General features: G+C 41.3%; 2 protein-coding genes across 2 annotated transcripts in view; one reads left to right on the forward strand and one right to left on the reverse strand.

Moving 5' to 3' along the window:
* Positions 1-21,343, reverse strand: part of C16H22orf39 (chromosome 16 C22orf39 homolog) — a 191,844-nt gene that overhangs the window by 20,763 nt on the left and 149,738 nt on the right. The gene's annotated exons all lie outside the window — the stretch shown is intronic.
* Positions 365-20,975, forward strand: CDC45 (cell division cycle 45). Its single transcript, XM_053369276.1, has 18 exons — positions 365-529; positions 3,083-3,142; positions 3,996-4,088; positions 4,713-4,850; positions 5,334-5,474; positions 5,805-5,860; positions 7,063-7,111; positions 8,412-8,473; positions 10,522-10,572; positions 11,404-11,523; positions 12,664-12,795; positions 13,979-14,077; positions 14,949-15,110; positions 15,332-15,470; positions 16,178-16,261; positions 17,918-18,036; positions 18,876-18,952; positions 20,602-20,975. Exons 1-18 carry the CDS (start codon positions 479-481, stop codon positions 20,664-20,666), a joined length of 1,698 nt encoding a protein of 565 aa, XP_053225251.1. The 5' UTR covers positions 365-478; the 3' UTR covers positions 20,667-20,975.

The raw sequence follows: 21,343 nt of genomic DNA on the forward strand, positions 1-21,343 counted from the left end.
AAATACAGGAATGATTATTTCAAGCCCTGGTAGGAAAGGGAGCCTCTAACCCACGCCTATGCAATTTTACATCCATTCCCTGCAAAATTTCCGCCACTCTTTCTCGCAAATGGAGGCTGCCCCTACCAACATGCAACCGGGAACCGGACGTCGCGTCCTACTGAACAAGACTGCACCTCCTTTCCCCTTGCCGCTCAATCTTACTGTGCAAAAAGGCCTCTGCCGGTCCGCCTCCGAACTGCCCGAGGGCGGAGCACGCGTCCAATCAAAGCGCCAGAAAGGCCGCACGGTGGGCGGGTCGGGGAGCCTATTGGGCGAGATTCGGAGCGCGGCGACCAATGGGCGAAGCCAAAGGGGTTTGGCGCCTTCCTTTGAGCGGAGCCCAAATCGCCGCCTCAGTTCGCCTTCGCCGCCGTTGCTGCCGCCGCCGCCGCCGCCGGGTTCCTCTCAGGGGGTTGAAAGCCCGGCCTTCTCGGCCATGTTCCTGACGGACTTCCGCAGAGATTTCTATGAGGTGGTCGTGAACCAGGTGAGCGGGGCTCCCCGGCTGTGTGTGTTAGCAGGTCCCGGCGGGGCCAAGAGGGTCCGGCCGGTCCTTAGAGAGCCCCGACGGAGAAGGCCTCGCTTAGCCCCGAAGCCCGTTGGGTAGCCTCGGTCGATGCTGTTGTTATTATTGTTTCATATCTGTGCTGCTGAAGCGAGCACGTTCTTCAACACTTCTCCGTTGAAAATGGGGACAGCCTGTTGATTCTTCTTCTTCCTCTTCTTCTTCTTATCATCATCATGCAATTGAATATTATTATTATTTATTATATTATGTTATGTTATATATATATATATTATATATATATAGTTTTATATTATACTAATCGTTTAGTCGTGTCCGCCTCTTCGTGACCCCATGGACCAGAGCACACCAGGCACTCCTGTCTTCCACTTCCTCCCGCAGTTTGGTCAGACCCATGTTTCTATCTTTGAGAACACTGTCCAACCATCTCGTCCTCTGTCATCCCCTTCTCCTTGTGCCCTCCATCTTTCCCAACATCAGGGTCTTTTCCAGGCTGTCTTCTCTTCTCATGAGGCGGCCAAAGTATTGGAGCCTCAGCTTCAGGATCTGTCCTTCCAGTGAGCACTCAGGGCTGATTTCCTTCAGAATGGATAGGTTTGATCTTCTTGCAGTCCATGGGACTCTCAAGTATCTCCTCCAGCACCATAATTCAAAAGCATCAATTCTTCGGCGATCAGCCTTCTTTATGGTCCAGCTCTCACTTCCGTACATCACTACTGGGAAAACCATGGCTTTAGCTATACAGACCTTTGTATAATTATAACATTTTGTTGTTGTTGTTGTTGTTGTTACCCCACACATCTTCCTAGGTTGCCCCGGCCACTCTGGGCAGCTTCCAACATATAGAAAAACATAATAAAACCATTAAACGTTTTTTAAAAACCTTCCCTATACAGGGATGCCTTCAGATGTCTTCTAAAGGTTGTATAGTTACTTATCACCTTGGCTCAGGGGTCGCATAACTGCATACCCTCCAACATTTCTCCACTGAAAATAAGTCCTAAGGAACAACAGGACATTCCAGGATCAAATCAGAAACTGGGACAGCTTTTGTAAATCTGGACTGTACCTGGAAAATAGGGACACTTGGAGGGCCTGTATTACTAATTGCATATTTAGGCCACCTTTCCACCCAGGGAGCTCAAGGTGGCTCACATGGTTCCTGCCACACTCCCCATTTCAACCTGACAACAACCCTCTGAGGTGAGTTAGGCCCAGTGAGCTTTGTGGCTAAGCTGGGGATTTGAACCCTGGCCTCGCACTGTGCTGAGGTGGTGCTTGTTTTTCAGGCTGGCTGACTGGGTAGGGGTTATTTATTTGTTCAGAGCTAATCCCTCAGTAAACCGGCCCTGCCATGAGGCAGAGTGAGGCTGCTGCCTCGGGCAGCGAATTCTGAGGGGTATAAAGTGGCTAGAAAGGTGTGCTATGTGGTCTGCCTTGCAGCCCCTGAGCTAACTTGCTGCCCTAGCATGGCCAGCAGTGTTCGAAATCAGTTATATAATCTAATCATCAAATGGCACTTTAAAGTTAGGTTATGGTTGCCACAATGGAACGTCTAGGTGCCGGGCTTTTTTTGTTTTTGTCTTCCTTTTTTGCAATTGAACTTATTATTAATTTAATTTCTATGCCATTTGTATGTTAAAGAACCTATCTCAAAGCCGTTTAAAACACATTAAAACATCAAATAAAACGATCCAGAATAAAACAAATTCAAGCTTCAAGGAAAATATTTCAGATCTTTCTCTAAGTAACATTTTGCTTACCCTAGTTGCCAACCGGGCATCCAGAGATCTCCACATGGTTGCAGCTGGAGTCACAAAATGCACATGGCTATTTTCGAACACTGGCTGGCAGACCATTAAGGCTACCTGCCTCGGGCAGCACGCTCCTTACACCCCACCAGGGCATCGGCCTGGATCTTGCCTTGTGCCAAAAGGTTTTGTACCAGCCCTGCCAGTAGGTTCAGTGGAACTTTTCTCCAGTTAGGCATGTATGCTAACTGTGGTAACCTGCACATTGTTTACTACTTCAGAGGTTCACTGAGCTCAACTGGGCTTAGCCCATCCTCAGTAGCTGTTCAAATGGGATGGCTTTCTAAATCTGCTTGGCTTTTAGATGCCCAAAGTCTCCGCCTTGTTTCTGCCACAGCAGGCTAATACAGCTGCTCCTCTGTTACCAAACGTGAATGAAAACATAACACAATAAAATAAAAGGACAAGCAACCGCACTCCCAAAAGGAAAGCCCAATTCATGCTCCAGGTTGGCGTTTGCATTTCAGTACTGCAATGTGGAAAAGCAACATTTACCAAGCAATATAGCATGCTGGAGAGGCGGCTAGACTGAATCCTTTCTCATATACTAGGATACTTTTTATACACCTTCGAGTAAAGTTTCTTTCAAGTTCTTTCTGTATCCAGAATTGTGATGAATGAAGTGGTTACAGATTGTTATTTCGTAGTGTGCTATTGTCATAGACACTAATGAAAATGTTCTCTCTCTTTTCTTTTTTGGTAGCGGGTGCTACTTCTTGTTGCTTCAGATGTAGATGCATTATGTGCTTGTAAAATACTCCAAGTAAGTCTCCTTTTTATGTCCTGTTAATGTGCAAAAGTCAAAATGGGTGTAAACTGACCTGTGTGCAAAGATGAGGGGAGTCTAGTTTTCTAATATTGTATCCAGCTAAGCTCTACTGGGAGTAGACACAGTGAAATTAATGGGTCCAACTTCGTTGTTTCCATTAATTTCAATGGATCTACTCCATTGGATGTAACCCAGCATGAAAGTTTTTGTTGGTTGATTGAGAGATGGGAATTTGCAGCCTTTGTTTGTGCAGTTAAAATACTGTCACCTGATAAGCAAAACTATATCTAAATTAAGCAGTGTTTTATCTTTAAACTGCCTTGAGTTCCTGTCAAGGAAAAAGATGGAGTATATATAAGTAGATTTACTATTATTATTATTATTATTATTATTATTATTATTAAATTTCTATACTGCCCTTCCTCTGAGAATCACAGGCTTCACAACATATATATAAAAAATACACGCCATAGTAACAAACAAAAACAATCACACACACACCAGTTTAAAAGGCCATAGATTGTTTAATTAGCCAAAGGCTAATAAGCAGTGAAATCCTTTTCACACTTATATTATTTGGGACACTTTACCATATTTAGAGTGCAAAACATGCACTAAGAAATAGATTATTAAACAATGTTTTATTTACAGAACTCTCTGAATTTTTGATTGCTTGGATTCTTGTGCTTGTCTTCAAGTAAATCTTATTTATTTTTATATGACAGTGTGATAAATGTTTGACCTTGCTCAAACTGCTGCTGAGCAAAAGCCATAAACTTCATTATTAAACTAATGGTGATGGCTTGCCTACCTCTTCCTCTAAAATGTCACTTTCATTTCTTTTGAGGCTTTATTCCAGTGTGATCATGTGCAGTATACTTTAGTCCCAGTATCTGGATGGCAAGAACTTGAAACTGCATTTCTTGAACATAAAGATCAGGTAAAAACATAATTAGGATTAAAAAAAAATCCATTTCCTTTCTAGTATCTCATGTTATAGCGCTATGTGTATTTGATAAGAAGGAAATCCTATTAATTCCATTGGTGCTTCCTCCCAAATAATTCTACATCTTATTACAGTAGTCCAGGCCACTCTTATGAAGAGTTAGCATATGAAGCTAAGCCAGATCATTGATCCACATAATGTAATATTCAATGGCACTCCGGACTTTCCTTTGCTAGCCCTACTTGGAGATGCTAAGGAATGAACCTGAGGGCTTTTGTATGCAACATAGATACAGTATCACTGAGTTATATCCCTTCTCCACATGTGACTGATTCTGCACGGGAGTTAATTACTTTTTATTGCTGTGGGTGGCCTGAGTTCTCAGATTAAACAGTGTCATGTTAGATTCTGTTGTGGACAACTTAGAGGAAGACTAATTGCTTTCTGTAGTCCCAGGGAATTAGCTATATTTTCTCTTAGGAAACGTAAAGAGCTAATATTTCATAATAGCCCTGAGGATATGAGACTAAAGGAAGCATTAATCTATTGGATATGGGCCAGCATTTCATAAACAACAACAGTCTTGCTTGCATATTAATATGACTTCCTTATTTGCAGTTCCAGTATTTTGTTCTCATAAATTGTGGTGCCAATGTTGATCTACTTGATGTCCTTCAGCCTGAAGAAGACTGTGTTTTCTTTGTCTGTGACACACACAGGCCTATCAATATAGTGAATGTTTACAACGAGTCACAGGTAAATTCTGCTTCTTGAGAAAATGGTTGGTCGGAATCCATTCACATTGTGATAGATAGGAGTTTATAGGTGCATGCTTTGGTTCTAGACATACTCTGGATCCTTGATGATGATGATGATGATGATGATAATAAAATTATTTATATCCCGCCCTCCCCAGCCGAAGCCGGGCTCAGGGCGGCTAACAACAATAAAATAGTGCAACATTCTAAAAACATTTTATTATAAACTGGCATGGGTGAAATTCCATTAGCTTGTCTTGTTTTATAGATAATAAATTCCGTACTGATTTGTTAATCATATAATATGACTTTTGCTGTAGTTGTGATGCTTAGTTTAGTTAATTTTTTTATTGCTGTTTAGCTAATAGTGTTTTATAGATTGTAATTGTTTTATTGACTTGTTAATGATTGTTAATTATCTTTCACTTGAATCGTTATTTCATTAAAATGTTTCATTTAATTAAGCATTTTCTTTTACTAGATCAAACTATTGGTAAAGCAAGACGATGACCTTGAAATTCCTGCCTATGATGATATCTTTAGGGACGATGAGGAGGAGGAAGATTCTGGTAATGAAAGTGATGGTTCAGAGCCTTCAGGAAAGCGGAGGCGATTTGAAGAGGTTAGTTCCTTAAATCATGGAAGCTTAAATAAAATATACCCATGTATTAAAGGGAAATAATTGTTTCTATCACAGGGCAAAGTTTATAAATAGGCATTCATAATTTTCTAGCTCTTTGCTATGAAGAAGTGAAGGAAGATGCGCTAAGCAAGCAAATGGGTTATTGTTTTTTCTGAGAACTTCATTCTATATAAACAGAAAAACTTCAAGTTCAGGGAGTTAGAATTCAGTAGGCGACCGTTCTTTCAGGCACTACTTGTGGGATTACTTTATAATCAGTTGTGACAAGGACAGAGAAGGGAAATTAATTTGCTATTCTCATCTCTGCAGGAAATAGTGGAAAGAACAATGAAAAGACGGCAAAGAAGAGAGTGGGAGGCACGCAGGTATGTCTTCAGATTGTACACATTATACTTCTGTTGTTCTGTCTAATGGTAAAATTGAGATTGCAAGCTCTGAAATATTGACGTGGTTATATATCTTGAAGACAAAGATCTGTGCTCAGCAGTTGTGTTTTAAAATATGTTATAGGTTCAAATATAGCTCTCAGGCAGTCACATTTTAAGCAGAGGTTGGTCGGCTATCAGTCATGGGTGCTTTAGTTGAGTTTCCTTCATTGCAGGGGGTTGGACTAGATGACCCTTTGGGGTTCCTCCCAAGCCTATGATTCTATGATGTGGCATTAATTGGATGAAAGGATATTATCAAGGATAGAAATTGGTCACGTTTAGTAGGAAAGGCTTTATTGATTACCTCTTTGTGTTTCCTCCCCAAATCCAAATACAGTGGAACCTCGGTTTTCGATTATAATCCGTTCCAGAAGACCCTTCAGCTTCCGAAATGTTCGAAAACTGAAAGTGGAAGCCTCAATACAATAGGGAAACTCAAAACAGAAGCCACGTGGCATGTTCGGCTTCCGAAAAACATTCAAAAACCAAAGCAGTTACTTCCGGGTTTTCGGCAATTCAAAGCCGAAACCTTCAACTTCCAAGACCCTCGAAAACTGAGGTTCCACTGTATTTCTTGTGGGTACAGGATCTCTCCTGCGCACAAAATTTTTCGGTCTGTAAAGACTCCCCAGTTGCTTCAGTGGAGGCAGCAGTTATATTATATAGCTAGATCGAGTGTTTCCTTGCATGAAAATAAACAGGGCAACCTTTGCATGTAAGAGCTCTGCATACACAATGGGGTGCTTTTGATTGGGTTGGCTCTCTTTTTCCACATTACATAATGGAAATATTTTTTTAGAAGTTTAACCTTTTGTACATAACAATTGTTGGAGTACAGCGTTCTTTGTCCATTAGTGGAAGAGCCCTTGTGCTAGTGGAGGGCAGCGTTTAAAAGCTGCGGAGCAAAAGAACCCAAAGCAACAATTACACTAGCAGAAGCTTGTTTTTCAACACATGATTCTTGTTGTGCAGTTTTTTCTAGTCAAGCGCTGTATAAATTTTATGAAATAAATAAATCTTCAGTTATGTACTTGTGTTTTCCTTTGCACAACGACAGTCCTTCAGCACAACTCTATTGCTAGGTGCCTTTAACTTAGTGCTGCATTGAATAAACCCCATGACTTCTTTCTGTTCTTCAGGCAAGAAATTCTGTTTGACTATGAGCAGTATGAATATCACGGTACTTCAGTGAGTATCAAATATCAGTGTCAGTAGACCTTGAAGGAGAACCATTTTTTCAAGAGAAGATGTTATTACTTTGAAAAATTAATAGCAGTTAGTTCAGGATGCCTTACTTTGTGGAAAGGAAGCTCAGCTAGTATCGCCATAGTATATTCTTTATAAATTAATTCTGTTTTTCTGGCTCTTTTGTCATGCCACATCTTTAGAAAGGCCCCTGACCCTCTTCTTGGGTATACATTTTTGCAGTAGCTTTTAACCTTTCTATGAAAATGGGGAGACGTTTGAACCATGCTGCTTTTCAGGTATAAATAAATTTAGCAATTAGTGTTACTTATACACAAATGATAAGAGAGTGATTTCTAATGGGAGTGCAACTTCACTTCAGGGAAATACTATTTTGGGAACACACACACAAATTCCTGAATGCCAAGATCCAATTTGGGGCAAGTACTATTTGGAGAGAGAACCCCAGCAGAGATTTAAAATCACAAAATATGCAGCAAAGTAAAGCGTGGAAATACAGGCTGCTAGACCTTTAAAACATGCCCTTTGAATTCCAAAACTTCCCTCTTCTCCCATTATGGGGGAAAAAACCACACATTTGGTAGGTTAAAAATTGGTTTACTTACAAACTTTTCAAAGGCCCGATTACTGTATTTCAGAAAATTGCACAGGCGGTAAAACTTGGGTTAGTTACAAAGTGGTGAAAGTTCCTAAATATTGGTATAGGAATTCAAGATTGGCTTGTGAGAGGCATGCAGTCTGAGTTGCAGCAACCAGCTCAGACCTCCTCACATGTTGAGCTACATAGGCGGACTAGGGGTAAAGAGAGGCATGATTACCTAGTTCCTCCCAAGGTGAGAGGAAGCTAACATAGCAGGACAGCTTACTCTATGATATTAACCCCTTCATGTGTTAATTACACATAAGCATGTTGGTGGTCTTGTTATCCCCCAAACCTTGGTGATGATATGAGTTACATATTCAGCTGCCCCCGACAGACTTCTGAGTGGTGGTGCTGTATTCTGAATGTGCAGGTGGGGGGAGGGAGCAGAAAGCTCAGGTCACTCCTGTACAGTTTGAGGCTGAGCTCTTGTCTGCTGCTTTCAGAAAAGAGCAACAACAGTTAACAGATGTTGTAATTAGTTCAGTTTCTGAAGAGACTGTAACAAGCCATGGCTGCCCCTTACTTTTGATAAGAGTAGTAACTGGCCCTGCTAGATGCTGAAAACATTTGCTTGTGTGGCAAATTCTGTTCTTCCCCAATCACACTCAGCTATTAATTGTTGTTTTTTCCCTCTTGTAGTCTGCCATGATGATGTTTGACTTGGCATGGATAATGTCTAAAGACTTAAATGATATGTTGTGGTACGTAATTTAGTTTGTGATAGTAGTATTGCTGACTTGCTTCCAGATGTGTTCCAACCTGTATAGAAATGCCCCTGCCAGTTGCTCTACCGAAGAGGAAAATCCCTTGAAAGCATTTCTCATTATGCTCTTACGGATGTCATATAAAATACTATTTCAAGTTTTTTCGGGTGGGATCATAATCCCTGATGCTTTACTAAACATGTTTTTTAATGGTGGAATCCTACAAATGAGGCCCTCCATTCGATGCAGCATTTGAAATTCGCCAGGCACATTTTGCACCTGAGTATCGCGGGTGGCGCTGTGGGTTAAACCACAGAGCCTAGGACTTACCAATCAGAAGGTCGGTGGTTCAAATCCCCGCAACAGGGTGAGCTCCCATTGCTCAGTCCCAGCTCCTGCCAACCTAGCAGTTCTAAAGCACGTCAAGTGCAAGTAGATAAATAGGTACCGCTCCAGCGGGAAGGTAAATGGCATTTCCGTGCGCTGCTCTGGAAGCGGCTTAGTCATACTAGCCGCATGACCCGGAAGCTGAACGTGAGCTCCCTCGGCCAATAAAGCAAGATGAGCGCCGCAACTCCAGAGTCATCCATGACTGCACCTAATGGTCAGGGGTCCCTTTACCTTTATCGGCCACTTGCGACCAAGTGAAGATGCCCGGGCGCCAGGATGGCACCTGTCGTCTCCATCATCTGGAGGTGCATGCCTGGGCTGTCCTTGCATCTCGTCTGTTTTCACACACTAGCAACACATCCTGTAGAATTCTGCCTGTGATATTTTATCTGCACAATCAGAATGAATTTCAGGAACCAGAAAGTCACATTGGAAAATACAACTTTTGAGCTGTCTAGCCCCAAATGGCAACTAGGCGTTCCGTTTTGGTGACTGTATCCCTGGGTTAAGGAGCAATTTGGCGCCTAGCTTATGTATCTGAGTTTCTAACACTGGTTGTATGCTATTAGTAAGGCAGATATAAAAGGAAATGTCCTTGAGGCACAGGCATTAAATGTCATTCATAGCTATATGTATTTTCATACATTCTGTTATTTATTTCCATTCAATAATTGCTTCCTTTAAAACAAGATGATTTAACATTAAAAAATTTCATACAGCAAAACAATTTCAAATCCAGTAGAAATATATCCAGAATCATCCATGCTTGGTTCCTGATATTTGCAGTTAAAAGGAACCCAGGGATCAGAAATGGAAAAGGCCTGGAAAGGCTTCTGCCAATTGAAATAGGCAGAACTGGGTAGTTTACCAGTAGTCTGAGTTGGAATGAAGCAGCTTCAAATGTTCCATTGGAAAGTGTGGGGAAATATTTTATACTTGCTATTTAGGCATACCTGTGAGTACAGTGGTGCCTCGCAAGACGAAAAACTCGTAAGACGAAAGAGTTTTCCGTTTTTTGAGTCGCTTCGCTAGACGAAGTTCCCTATGGGCTTGCTTCGCAAGACGAAAATGTCTTGCGAGTTCTTGCAAGTTTGTTTCCTTTTTCTTAAAGCCGCTAAGTACCGTTAATAGCCATGCTTCGCAAGACGATAAATCCGCAAGATGAAGAAACTCGCAGAACGAATTAATTTCGTCTTGCGAGGCACCACTGTACTTGAAAGCTTATCTGAAATGTTTAAAGTGAAGTCCTAGACATGTCTACTCTGATATATATATATATATATATATATATATATATATATATATATAAAAATAAATAAAAATAAATAAAATCTTTATTGTGGTCCAAAGACCCATAGAACAATTTCAGAACAAAATACAGTTAAGTTCAATGGTACTTACTCCCAGGTAAGTATGTATAGCAGCTTTCTATCCTGCTGCCCTCCAGATGTTTTGAAGTATAAATCCCATCCCTGATTATTGGCCATGCTTACTGGACTGATGGGAGTTGTACGAGGGAGGTAGGCTAAGGTATAGAATAGCACCTTAAAGTCTTTGGGGAATCTTTTAAATATTTGTTCACTATTCAGTCTCAGCAGGGACAGACAGAGAATATCTACAAATTCTTGATTCAGTTGTTTTGATTTGCTTTTTAGGTGGGCTATTGTTGGACTAACAGACCAGTGGATTCAAGACAAAATCACTCAGTAAGTGAGCAGTAAATATTCTATTCAAATAGGTATTTTTAAATTGTTACCTGCTTTGGGTGTCCTTGTGACTGGACAGAAAGAGGGAATTAAATAAGTAATTTTATAACAAATTGAATCCTTTAATTTATACAATTATGGTGAGGACAGAAATTACTTTTTAAAGCGGCATGCCTGTTTCATGTGTTAGGGGCGATCCCCAATTCTGCAATGAACTGGGAAACTTGTTTTTTCTGAGAAGCACAGTATTTATAGCGTTTGCTAAGGCTGCATTGTATTTGAGAGACAATAGACTTCATTCCTTTATAATGTCAAAGGAATTTTTACAGCATGCATTTTACTGGCAAGCTGTTTCTAATGAATTGACTTCTTTCCACATTGAATATCCCGAAAGCAGGAATGGTGAAACTTTATCTCCTTTTCTATAGAACCCTGCACTCCACCAATCAGAGCTAGTTGCAAAACAGTGGGTGAGGGTGGCAGACATATATTTTCATAGCATTAAGGAGCAGGGCATCTACAAAGCACATGCTGAGCTCAGTAATTTGTGTTTAGTACCAGAACTAATCTTGCAGCCCTTCCTAAATTCCACTTCTGGCTTCTCCCATATTTTTCTTAATTTCACCAACCTAATTTAGAAAATGCCTTCACTGCTGTCAAACATAAACCCTTGCAAATCTTCTCACCCCCTAGAGATCTACTGGTAGATATCAGTATATTTTTTTGCTCATCCTTTCTCCAAAAGACATGTAATATTTAAAAGGCATATAATAGAGCTGTCGGGAAAAGAGATTGAACTAACTATTTTGTATCTGTTTTCTTTGTAAAAAGAATGAAATACGTAACAGACATTGGGTCTCTGCAGCGGCATGTATCTCGGCATAACCATCGCAACGGGGATGAAGAAAATTCTCTTTCTATTGACTGCATGAGAATAGCATTTGAATATGAGTATCCTTCTAAATAACTTTGCAGAAATATTTCTAAGACTTGGGTGAAGTGGTTTGTAGTACCAGTTGTTGCATTGCCTATGCCAGTGGTGGCGAACCTATGGCACGCATAGGGGTTTTTTTTGTTGTTGGTAGCCAGCAATTGGTCTGTTTTTCAATTGGCAGTGGCTGTTTCTGATTGGGCGCAACAGCATTCGTTATTTGACCCTCCTTGTGATTTTTTTCTGCGCTTTTTTTGGTGCTGCGTGGTAGTTTCCAGCTCCCCACTCCAACCCAGGCCTCACCCATTCCCTTCCACCACTCCCCCAGCTCCAATCCTCCGCAGGCCCCTCTCCTCCCGCGGGCCCGACCTGCCTGGGCTAGGAGGGCACTTGTGCCCGTCGCCTCCCTGCGTGCCTGGCCCAACCCAGCCTCACCCCTTTGCCGCGGTGATGTTGCTGGAGAGAGGAAGGGAGGAAGATGGGGAAGACCACGCTGGGATCGTGGGTGGGGAAAAGGCAGGCAGCCACGGCTGTTGTGCTGGCTGGCTGGGGTGGGGGCTCTCCTCCTCCTCCTGGCCGCCGCTCACCTGGCCTAAGGGCTGCTCTGTCCTCCCCATCGTAGCAGCCCAAGAGCGAGCCAGCTGGGGAGCGTGCCATGGCGCACAGGGTGGGGGGGAAGAGTGAAGGAGATGGCAAGACCCGCAAGGATTTTTCTGTTGTCTCCCCCTCCAAAAAAAGCTCAGCAACTTTGGGGAGCCTCCCAAAAAAAGCTCAAAAACTTTGGGCACTTTGCAATAAATAAGTGGGTTTTGGTTTGCAGTTTGGGCCCTCAGTCTGTGAGTGGTTCAGTTCAGACATAATGGCACTATTTCCAAGCAACCTGTTTATTGGAGCACAAGTGAGAGATAAATTCAAGTGCCCTTACCTTTCCTTTCCCCTCTGGAAGCTGGTCTCCGAAACCAGGAAAGTCCCTCAACAGGAGAGGGAGGACTTGGGGTTGCCATTTGGTCATGCTCCAACAAACTATGGTTTATTGAAGCAGCCCTGCCATATCTGCAGGTCATTGTGATCCAGACAAGTTATTTTGAACTAGAATGCAATAGGCTTTTTTGATCCAACCTGCTGTAATTACTTTTCCTAATTCTTATCGATGGTCTTAGCTTGTGCCTTGCACTCTATCAACATTGGTCTCTGTATGAAAGCCTCTGTAATACCTGCTACACTTCTGCCAGCTTCAAGCTTTGGTCTGTGCAAGGTCAGAAGAGGCTTCAGGAATTCCTTGCTGATATGGGGTGAGTTAATAAGGAGATTTTAAATAAATAAAGAGTTTGTATATAATATATAGCAGCATCAATGTGTGTGGCTCTTTTACAAAGTTCAGGAGAATGGGTCCTTGTTCTGAATTGTTTACAATAGAAAGCACAGGGGCTACAACATAGAAAGGGGAGCAAAATGGAAAAAAGGATAATGGGGGGTGAGGATTTGCATTTATTTCGGTTAACAGGCTTATTCACAGTAGGGCATGAGGACTTGTGATGGGGAACCCCTATGCCCAACTGATTCCCTGCCCACAGCAGGGTTTGTAGCCATTCCCAATCTGCTGATTGGCAGTGCCTGCAAAGCCCTCTGCCTTTGCCCTTGCAGTTTGATTTCCAGTTGTGCAGGGAATGAAATACTTCATCTGCTGTCATTGTGATGTTAGGTGATTGACAGGAGTGCCCTGCAGACTTGGAGAGGTCAGGATCTGGAGCACTAGGTGGATCCAGTTCACTGGCCCTGGACTAGAGGATTGAGACAAAGGATTTGCAGGAATGGTTTTGAAGGTGGATTTTGAAGGAAGCAAGAGGAGGCATTGCATGGATAATGTTGCATGCAGGCCTTTGCATAAGGGGCAAAGGAGAATTGGGAGAGTCATTTGGATGGCTGAAGGTAGTGGAGCTTGAGTAAAGGTCATGAGCAAGGCTGCCAAGCCAGGCGAAGTTTGACGTGCTTTCACCTAGACTATTGGGAACATCTCCAGAAAGTTCCATGTTTAAACTCTAGCATCTCCAGGTACAACTGGTCTGAAATCCTGCCATTCAGTGTAGACAATTACTGAGCTACATGGCCTTATGGCTTGATTCAGTTTAAGGCAGTCTTCTATATTCAGTTAGAAAACAGCCATTAACTAACCAGCCCTAATGTTTATTGGATGGATTTCCCCCTAAATTGATTTTTGAATTCTGAATTTATTGTTATTCACATTTTATACTGTGTTTTATGCTGTTTTTTGTTGCATCAATTAAGTGTTTTAGATTTGTTGTTAGCCGCCCTGAGCTCAGTTTTCTGAACTGGGAAGGGCGGGGTATAAATAAATAAATATTATTATTATTATTAATAGTTTTTGAATAATGAACATGAAGATGTTGTGATTTGGCAGACTTGCTTCATCACTGAAAATGTGATCTCTTCCCCACCCCCACTCCTCTCCCTCAGCTTACCTTTGAAGCAAGTAAAACAGAAATTCCACTCTATGGACATTTCCTTGAAAGAGAATCTACAGGAGATGATTGAAGAATCTGCAAATAAGTTTGGGTAAAACACTTTTTTACATATTTGGAAGTCTTAGTAAACCTTTTCATCTCTGTGTAATGGCCTAAAAGGGCATTGTAGCCTGTCTGGACTGAGCAGAAGCAGAAACCCACCCTTGCCCATACATTTCTCCTAAACTTTCAACCAACTATTGAACAGTTCATCATTTTTAAAAAAACAAAACTAAAGCACTACTAGCAGGTCTGCCCTTGCTGCTTACTATTTCACAAATATTTTTATTTATTACATTTATATCCCATCTTCCTCCCTCCCTCCCTCCAGCTCAGGGTCTTAGGGTGGTATATGTAGCATGGAGATTATAACACAAATCTAATTTGCAGGGTTGTTTTAGTGATTTCTAAAGTAACATGATTTTTTAAAAACATGATTTTTTTGGTGTGTGCCTAGGGGGAAAAATACTATTTATTTTACTATTTGGCTGTTGATTGGACTAGCTGCCCTGATATCACAGAGATGGCAGGGCAGGCAGAGTTCTTCAGCTGCCACCAGCTGAACTGAGCTGATCTAATCCTAGAGAGGGTCAAGGCAAACAGAAAGTGTTAAGGAAGTGTTAGGCCAAGGAAATGAGGATTGGAGCAGGGAAATGCCTAGAAAAATGAGAGGAAGGGGAAAAGAATAAGGAAAACCAAGAGAAAGACATGCTCCTACATATTGCCATGAGCTACATAGGGAAGGAATTCAGGTGGACAGAGTTTTGTTATTAGGTAGTCTTCCAGAAATGGCCTTTAGAACATTAAATTCATGATTTCTTTAGCTACTTTCATGGTGTGTGTATATAGTATGTTCAGTGCTAAGACAGCAGGGATTTAAAAAAAGCTTTTAACATCTCTGTTGGCTTAATTTGGTTTTGCAGAATGAAGAATTTAAGAGTACAAACCTTCAGCATCCAGTTTGGTTTTAAAAATAAGTTTTTAGCAAGTGATGTAGTGTATGCAGCTGCTTCTTTAATGGAGAACATGGAGAAGGACGAAAGTGGAACTGACAATTTCATCAAAGCTTTGGATAGTCTTTCCAGGTAACACACATAGTTTTTCAAGCTCATTCAAATCTGCTTTTTAATATTTTTTTACCCACAACTGATTGGCAGTAAGGCATTCTAAACTGTTACATTAAAAAATCAAGGTCAATAAGAATGTACCAAGCAAGTGCTTACTGATAATAAATTAAGAAGTCTTCAGTACAGGTTTTTCTCTTCTCTGGTAAAGTAAGCTTCTTTCTGTTTTCCTTTTTTTTCAGGAGTAACCTGGACAAGTTGCATCAAGGGCTGGAACTAGCCAAAAAGCAACTTCGTGCAATTCAGCAGACCATAGCCAGCTGTATCTGCACCAATCTTGTAATCAATCAGGGACCGTTCCTTTACTGTTATCTCATGGAGGTAAAATTTGCCTGGACTTGTTTCTCAGTTCTGTGCTGTACTTTTAAAACACTTGATTTACGTTAACAAGCTTGAAGTTCTAAACTGAATGGTTTTAGCTTCACACACTTGACACACGCTGTATCTACAGCTTTTCAGAGCCAAATTTAGATTAGATGGTGGAAGTGCTTTTAAAAGAAATGTAAAGAGATCTGATTGCAAATCTGCAATGTTTGGCCCTGAATTATGGAGCCCAGGAGAGTGCAGTGTTTTTAACATCTTAAGATTTGACTCTTCATGAAAACAGAGCTTTGAGTGAAACTTGCAAGGACACCAGTCACCATACACTTCATTTTAACTGATTTTAGTACTGTAGTTTTTAATTGTTGCAACCTGCCCCAGGGAGTTTGTGGTGAAGGGCGGGTAAGAAATACTATACGTTGATGGTGGTAGATTTGTGATCCAGGAGGTTCAGTAATCACCTTCAGGAAAGCAGCTGCACAACTGAACTTTTATTTATCTTAATAATGGCCCTGCATACTGCTTAACAAGAACCTTTTGAATCTCAGCAAGAGAATCTGTTAGGGAGAAAAAAAGACCCAGTGGCCTGGTATACATGTAGAAGCTCTGGCACACATCTAAAAGGACCACCTGCCCTATAACCTGTATATGGAAATTACTGCCTTTGGGGGCGGGTTTAGTAATTATATCTCTTTTTTCCTTCCCAGGGCACACCAGATGTGAAATTGTTCTCCAGACCAGTATCGTTATGCTTGCTTAGTAAATACTTACTCAAGTCATTTGTTTGTTCTGTAAGTCATTTTCTTTTTCCCCTTCTGGGTTTGCTTAAGTTACGCTGATGTTCTGCATCTAGCAGCATTGCTCAGACAAGACCTTTTCCCACAGCAGAATGGGGCGGGGGAGCAATTTTCAGAGATGTCCTGCAGTCCCCACACCCACACAATCTGCTCCAGGAGCTCCCTTACACCTCTTGAACACATTTAAAGGAGGGGGGTGTTGATTGGCCCTGCTGGATACAACTCATCATCTCCATGATGTTGAACAGCACAATTTTCTTTTAAAATGCACTCTTAAAGAGAGGTGTGCCAAAGTGATATAGAATTGTACTCATAAGGACCAAATTACAAAGGACATGGCTTGAAATGTATACAGTAAGCCTGTATTGTATTTCCTGGTTGTATTTCGGGGATCACACCTAAAGCCAAAACCGTGTACAGTGGTACCTCGGGTTACATATGCTTCAGGTTACAGACTCCGCTAACCCAGAAATAGTACTTCGGGTTAAGAACTTTGCTTCAGGATGAGAACAGAAATTGTGCTACGGCGGCAGCAGGAGGCCCCATTAGCTAAAGTGGTGCCTCAGGTTAAGAACAGTTTCAGGTTAAGAACGGACCTCCGGAATGAATTAAGTATGTAACCAGAGGTACCACTGTATAGTCAAAAAACATTAGTTGCAATGGTGGGTGGGATTGGCAAAATCATTTTTCCTGGGGGTCTGCCCCCTTTTTCTTTCCTTTTTAATTTTTTGTTTTTCCAAGAGCATAAAGCTGAATGCACACAAGTTAAATGTGTGCACGTTGTGGGTTTACTGTAGTTGAATTTAATGTGCAGATTAAAAAAAAAAGCAAATAGCACCAGTGATGCTACTGGGAAATTTACTCACAGTACAAATGGCACTTTCGGGCAAGCAATTTTTCTTAGGTTAGGGGCAAGGGGTGAAAGGGTTAAATTCTCCCCTCCCCATTTGCTGCAATTTAATATAGCTCCTTACTTTGGCTCTAGAGTTAGATGTGAAGGCCTGGGCGGGGGGAAAGGAACAATGCAGGGAGCCCACATTCCCCCCAATCTTTCTGTTTTTCCCCAGGCTTTCTTATGTGTACTCTAAATTAACTCAAGAACTGACTTAAACAAGGCATTGTATTGGAAGAGTAATGCTACAGGACAGTTTTATTTCTGAGCATCATGTGTTGGATGATTTTTTTTATTCATTTGGTAAGGCAGAACATTGCAAATCTACAAAAGGAGCAGGTTTTCCAAGGAAAAGCACATTCACAAAAGAATTATGCATTTTATCCACCATAGTGCTGTAACAATTTCTGTTTTTACATTTTATTAAATTGCATTTTAAGCAACTTAGCATAGCACTTAAACTATTTTTATTGTAAGGCACACGTGAGTTCCTTTTAAATATGGGTACAATAAAATCTGAAAAACCTAGCAGAGCAGTAAGTATAAATAAATATCTCTGTGTGTGATTACTGGAAACGTCTGTCTGGTTACTGCTGCCTAAGGAACCTCAAAATGTCTAGCGAATGTTTGATCTATAATCCTTTTTAGATAACTTTAACCCTCGAATTAACTCCTCATCAGTACTTTAAAAAGCAGAGCTGAAGTTTTCTGATTCTGTCTTTGAAGTTTATGTAATCAATGTGCTTTCTGGTTTCCAGACAAAAAACAAGCGCTGTAAACTGCTGCCAATGGTTATGGCCGCACCAATGGACACTGAGCAAGGCACCGTGATCATGGTGGGGATTCCACCTCATCTGGAAAGCTCAGACAAAAAGAAGTAAGAGTTTTATTTGCTGGCCCTTTTAGATAAGATGCTCCATAAACTGAGCTGGCTGTTCCAAGTCTGATCATTGTTCTGGAGTGTGTGTGGGGAGGGAGGAGAAACAACAGATACGCCTTTGCAATGAAACAGGCCAACTCTGTATGGTTGTTTGGGTGCATGCTGAGAACCAGCCTGGTGTAGTGGCTTGCATTTTGCACTTGAACCAAGGAGACTCAAGTTCAAAACCTTGCTTAGCCATGAAATCCGCTGGGTGGTCTTGAGCCAGTCACTCTTTCAGTCTGCAAAGATGAAATGAGGTGTTGGTGGGGTCCTAAACTCTTTGGAGGAAAGGAAGTATGGGAATAGTTTGCACAGTTGCCATTTTTGCAGCTTGTTAAATTTAAGCTGTTGTATCAAACGATTTTGCACTTGTATAACGTGGGGCACCTGGATTTTGCCAATCCCCTACAGCCTCCCACATTCCCTGAAAAACTGCTCCTGGGGGTTGGTTGGAGGACTTTCTGGAGCAGTATAGGGGGCTGTAACCGGGGGAAGATCAGCGCTTTACTCTAGGACCAAATACCAGGCATAGGCAAACTCTGGCCCTCCAGATGGTTGGGACTACAATTCCCATCATCCCTAGCTAACAGCACCAGTAGTCAGGAATGATGGGAAGTGTAGTCCCAAACATCTGGAGGGCCAGTGTTTGCCTATGCCTGCCTTAGATGGTTGTATTTTTGGTGCGTGTGCTTATTTAATGGATGCTTGGGGTACTTTTTAGAGAAAGGCTAAATGCTTGTTGACTTTTCCTTTCTGGGGAAATGCAAAATGCTTGTTTTTCTCTCCCTCTCTAGCTTTTTTGGAAGAGCATTTGAAAAAGCTGCAGAAAACACCAGTTCTCGGACTTTACACAACCATTTTGACATGTCTAGTAAGTAAATGCTGCATATCTTATATAAGCGAGAGCATCAGCAACTTTTAGGCTTTTCCATGCATGCCTTTGTTTACTTGTTTTTTAATGAGGCACATTTCAGAGAAAATTGTGCAAATCTGAGTACTTTACTGAGTATTTGTAAGCTTGTAAAAGAGCTGTGGCAGTCAAACATCACTGAGACTTGGAATGTGCACCAGGAGCCAACAATGTGCTTCACCTACTGATGTGCCCTAAAACCAAGTAGCCGCTGTTGCTTTGCATGGATGATGGATCAAAGAGGTAAAAGGCTTATTGGCTCCAAGTATTTACTTCTTGGCAGTGAAGTAGTGCAGCTTCTAGTTTTAAAGTTTCAAGCGTGCACACTCATCAGTTGATGAGCACAAGACCAACTGATGACTGGCCATGTATGAAAAAAAAAATAACCCCCCATCATACATCACAGACTAATGACCTGGCATTCTTTCAACTGAAGTGCTTTTTGATGGGAGCACTTGATACATTTATCTTTGAGTGTGAGCCATTGGGTGATTTGATTGATGATCATGTATGAATGAATGAATGAACGAACTATGAGGAAATATTACAATGTTGGGAGCTTTTTGCTCTAGGGAAAATAGTAAGAGTAGGGAGATAATAGAGGCACATAAAATTATGTATGGTGTAGATAAAGTGGATAGAAAGAAGCAGTTTCTCCCTCTCATAGTTTTAGAGTCATCCAACTAAGTGGAAGAGTGGGACATTGAGGAAGAGGAAGAATGTCACACAAGGCATAGTTAAACTGTGAAATTCTCTACCACAAGAAGTGATGGCCACCAACATGGACATATTTAAAATGGGATCGGGCAAATTAATGGAGGATAACGCTCTCAGTAGCTACTAATCATGATGTCTGTGAAGTAGCATCAGGGTTGCTCTGAGGAGCAGTTGCTGAAGAACAACCGTTAAGAGAGAATTGCTGTCGTCATGTCCAACTTGCGGCCTACCCGCAGACATGGCTGACCACTGTGGAAAAAATGGCTTTTCTTAGGTTAGGTAAAGGGACCCCTGACCATTAGGTCCAGTCATGACTGACTCTGGGGTTGCAGCGCTCATCTTGCTTTATTGGCCGAGGGAGCCGGTGTACAGCTTCCAGGTCATGTGGCCAGCATGACTAAGCTGCTTCTGGCGAACCAGAGCAGCACACGGAAACGCCGTTTACCTTCCCGCCGGAGTGGTACCTATTTATCTACTTGCACTTTGACGTGCTTTCAAACTGCTAGGTTGGCAGGAGCAGAGACCGAGCAATGGGAGCTCACCCCGTCATGGGGATTCGAACCGCCGACCTTCTGATCGGCAAGTCCTAGGCTCTGTGGTTTAACCCACAGCGCCACCCGCGTCCCTTAGGTTAACTAGTCCTAAAATGAATTCTACATGTGCAATGGTTACAAGTTAATACTGGTAGCGGTGGCTTCTAAATTGACTCTTAGCAATGTAGAGTGACTGGAAACCCAGGCAGATGGGCAGGGTATAAGTAATAAATTATTATTATTACCACCAGAAAATGTTTAAATCAAGTTGTCACTGTAATATAGAACAGGTCCATCATGCTGTGATATGCTATCTCTCCAGTATTTGTGTCGTTACAGACATTTCTTTTATTGTTTTAGTTATTGAATTGAAAATGGAAGATCGGAGCAAATTTCTGGATGCACTTATTTCTCTTTTGTCCTAGTGGTAAGATGGCGCTGGAGGATAATTTTTTTAAACCATTGAATCTTGAACAATTTTAGAACTCATTAAAATGCATCTGATTGTGTTCTATTTTTAAAGTTTTGTCTTTCTCCTTTTGTAAGGTCTTGATACTGTTTTATCTGTGAGTTTTACCTTATGTATATGGAATTTGTAAATAGCAATTATCTTGTATCTACCATGTTTGGTTTGTATAGCTTTGATGTAAACCTATTTTAAAGCATTGGGTGTTTAGATGTAGCCAATGCAGGTTTGTTCTTGAAAAATTTAATCAAATAAATTTTTCATTTTATGTCTTGGTTGATGTAAAATCCCTGTGCTATCTGATGATGCCATGAACATCAATATTTTGCTAATCTACAAAAAATGGGAATACAGACCATTTCATTTTGTACTTAGGGTGTGCCATGGGTTTCACTTAGCATGAACTGGTCCATCAATATTCAGAATTTGTAATGTGCTTTTTAATGCTTCGGTATGTTTTGTCTCTGTTTATTTTTATTTTGCAATGTTTATATACCACTTAATCAACAAAATATCTCTACTCGATTGTGCTTGATTGGCCACATGAATTATTGCTACTTTCCAAGTTGTGAATATTGGCTATGTCTATGACAGTAACATTGTGTGCTTTGGTTTGTTTGTTTTTTCCCATCCAGT

This window comes from Podarcis raffonei, chromosome 16, assembly GCF_027172205.1.
Source record: "Podarcis raffonei isolate rPodRaf1 chromosome 16, rPodRaf1.pri, whole genome shotgun sequence".
NCBI classification, from domain to species: domain Eukaryota; kingdom Metazoa; phylum Chordata; class Lepidosauria; order Squamata; family Lacertidae; genus Podarcis; species Podarcis raffonei.

Coding starts and splice junctions, on each gene's coding strand:
- CDC45 (XM_053369276.1), top strand. CDS start 479: ATGTTCCTGACGGACTTCCGCAGAGATTTCTATGAGGTGGTCGTGAAC. Junction 530..3,082: donor ATGAGGTGGTCGTGAACCAG/GTGAGCGGGGCT, acceptor CTTTTTTGGTAG/CGGGTGCTACTTCTTGTTGC. Junction 14,078..14,948: donor GAATCTGCAAATAAGTTTGG/GTAAAACACTTT, acceptor TTGGTTTTGCAG/AATGAAGAATTTAAGAGTAC.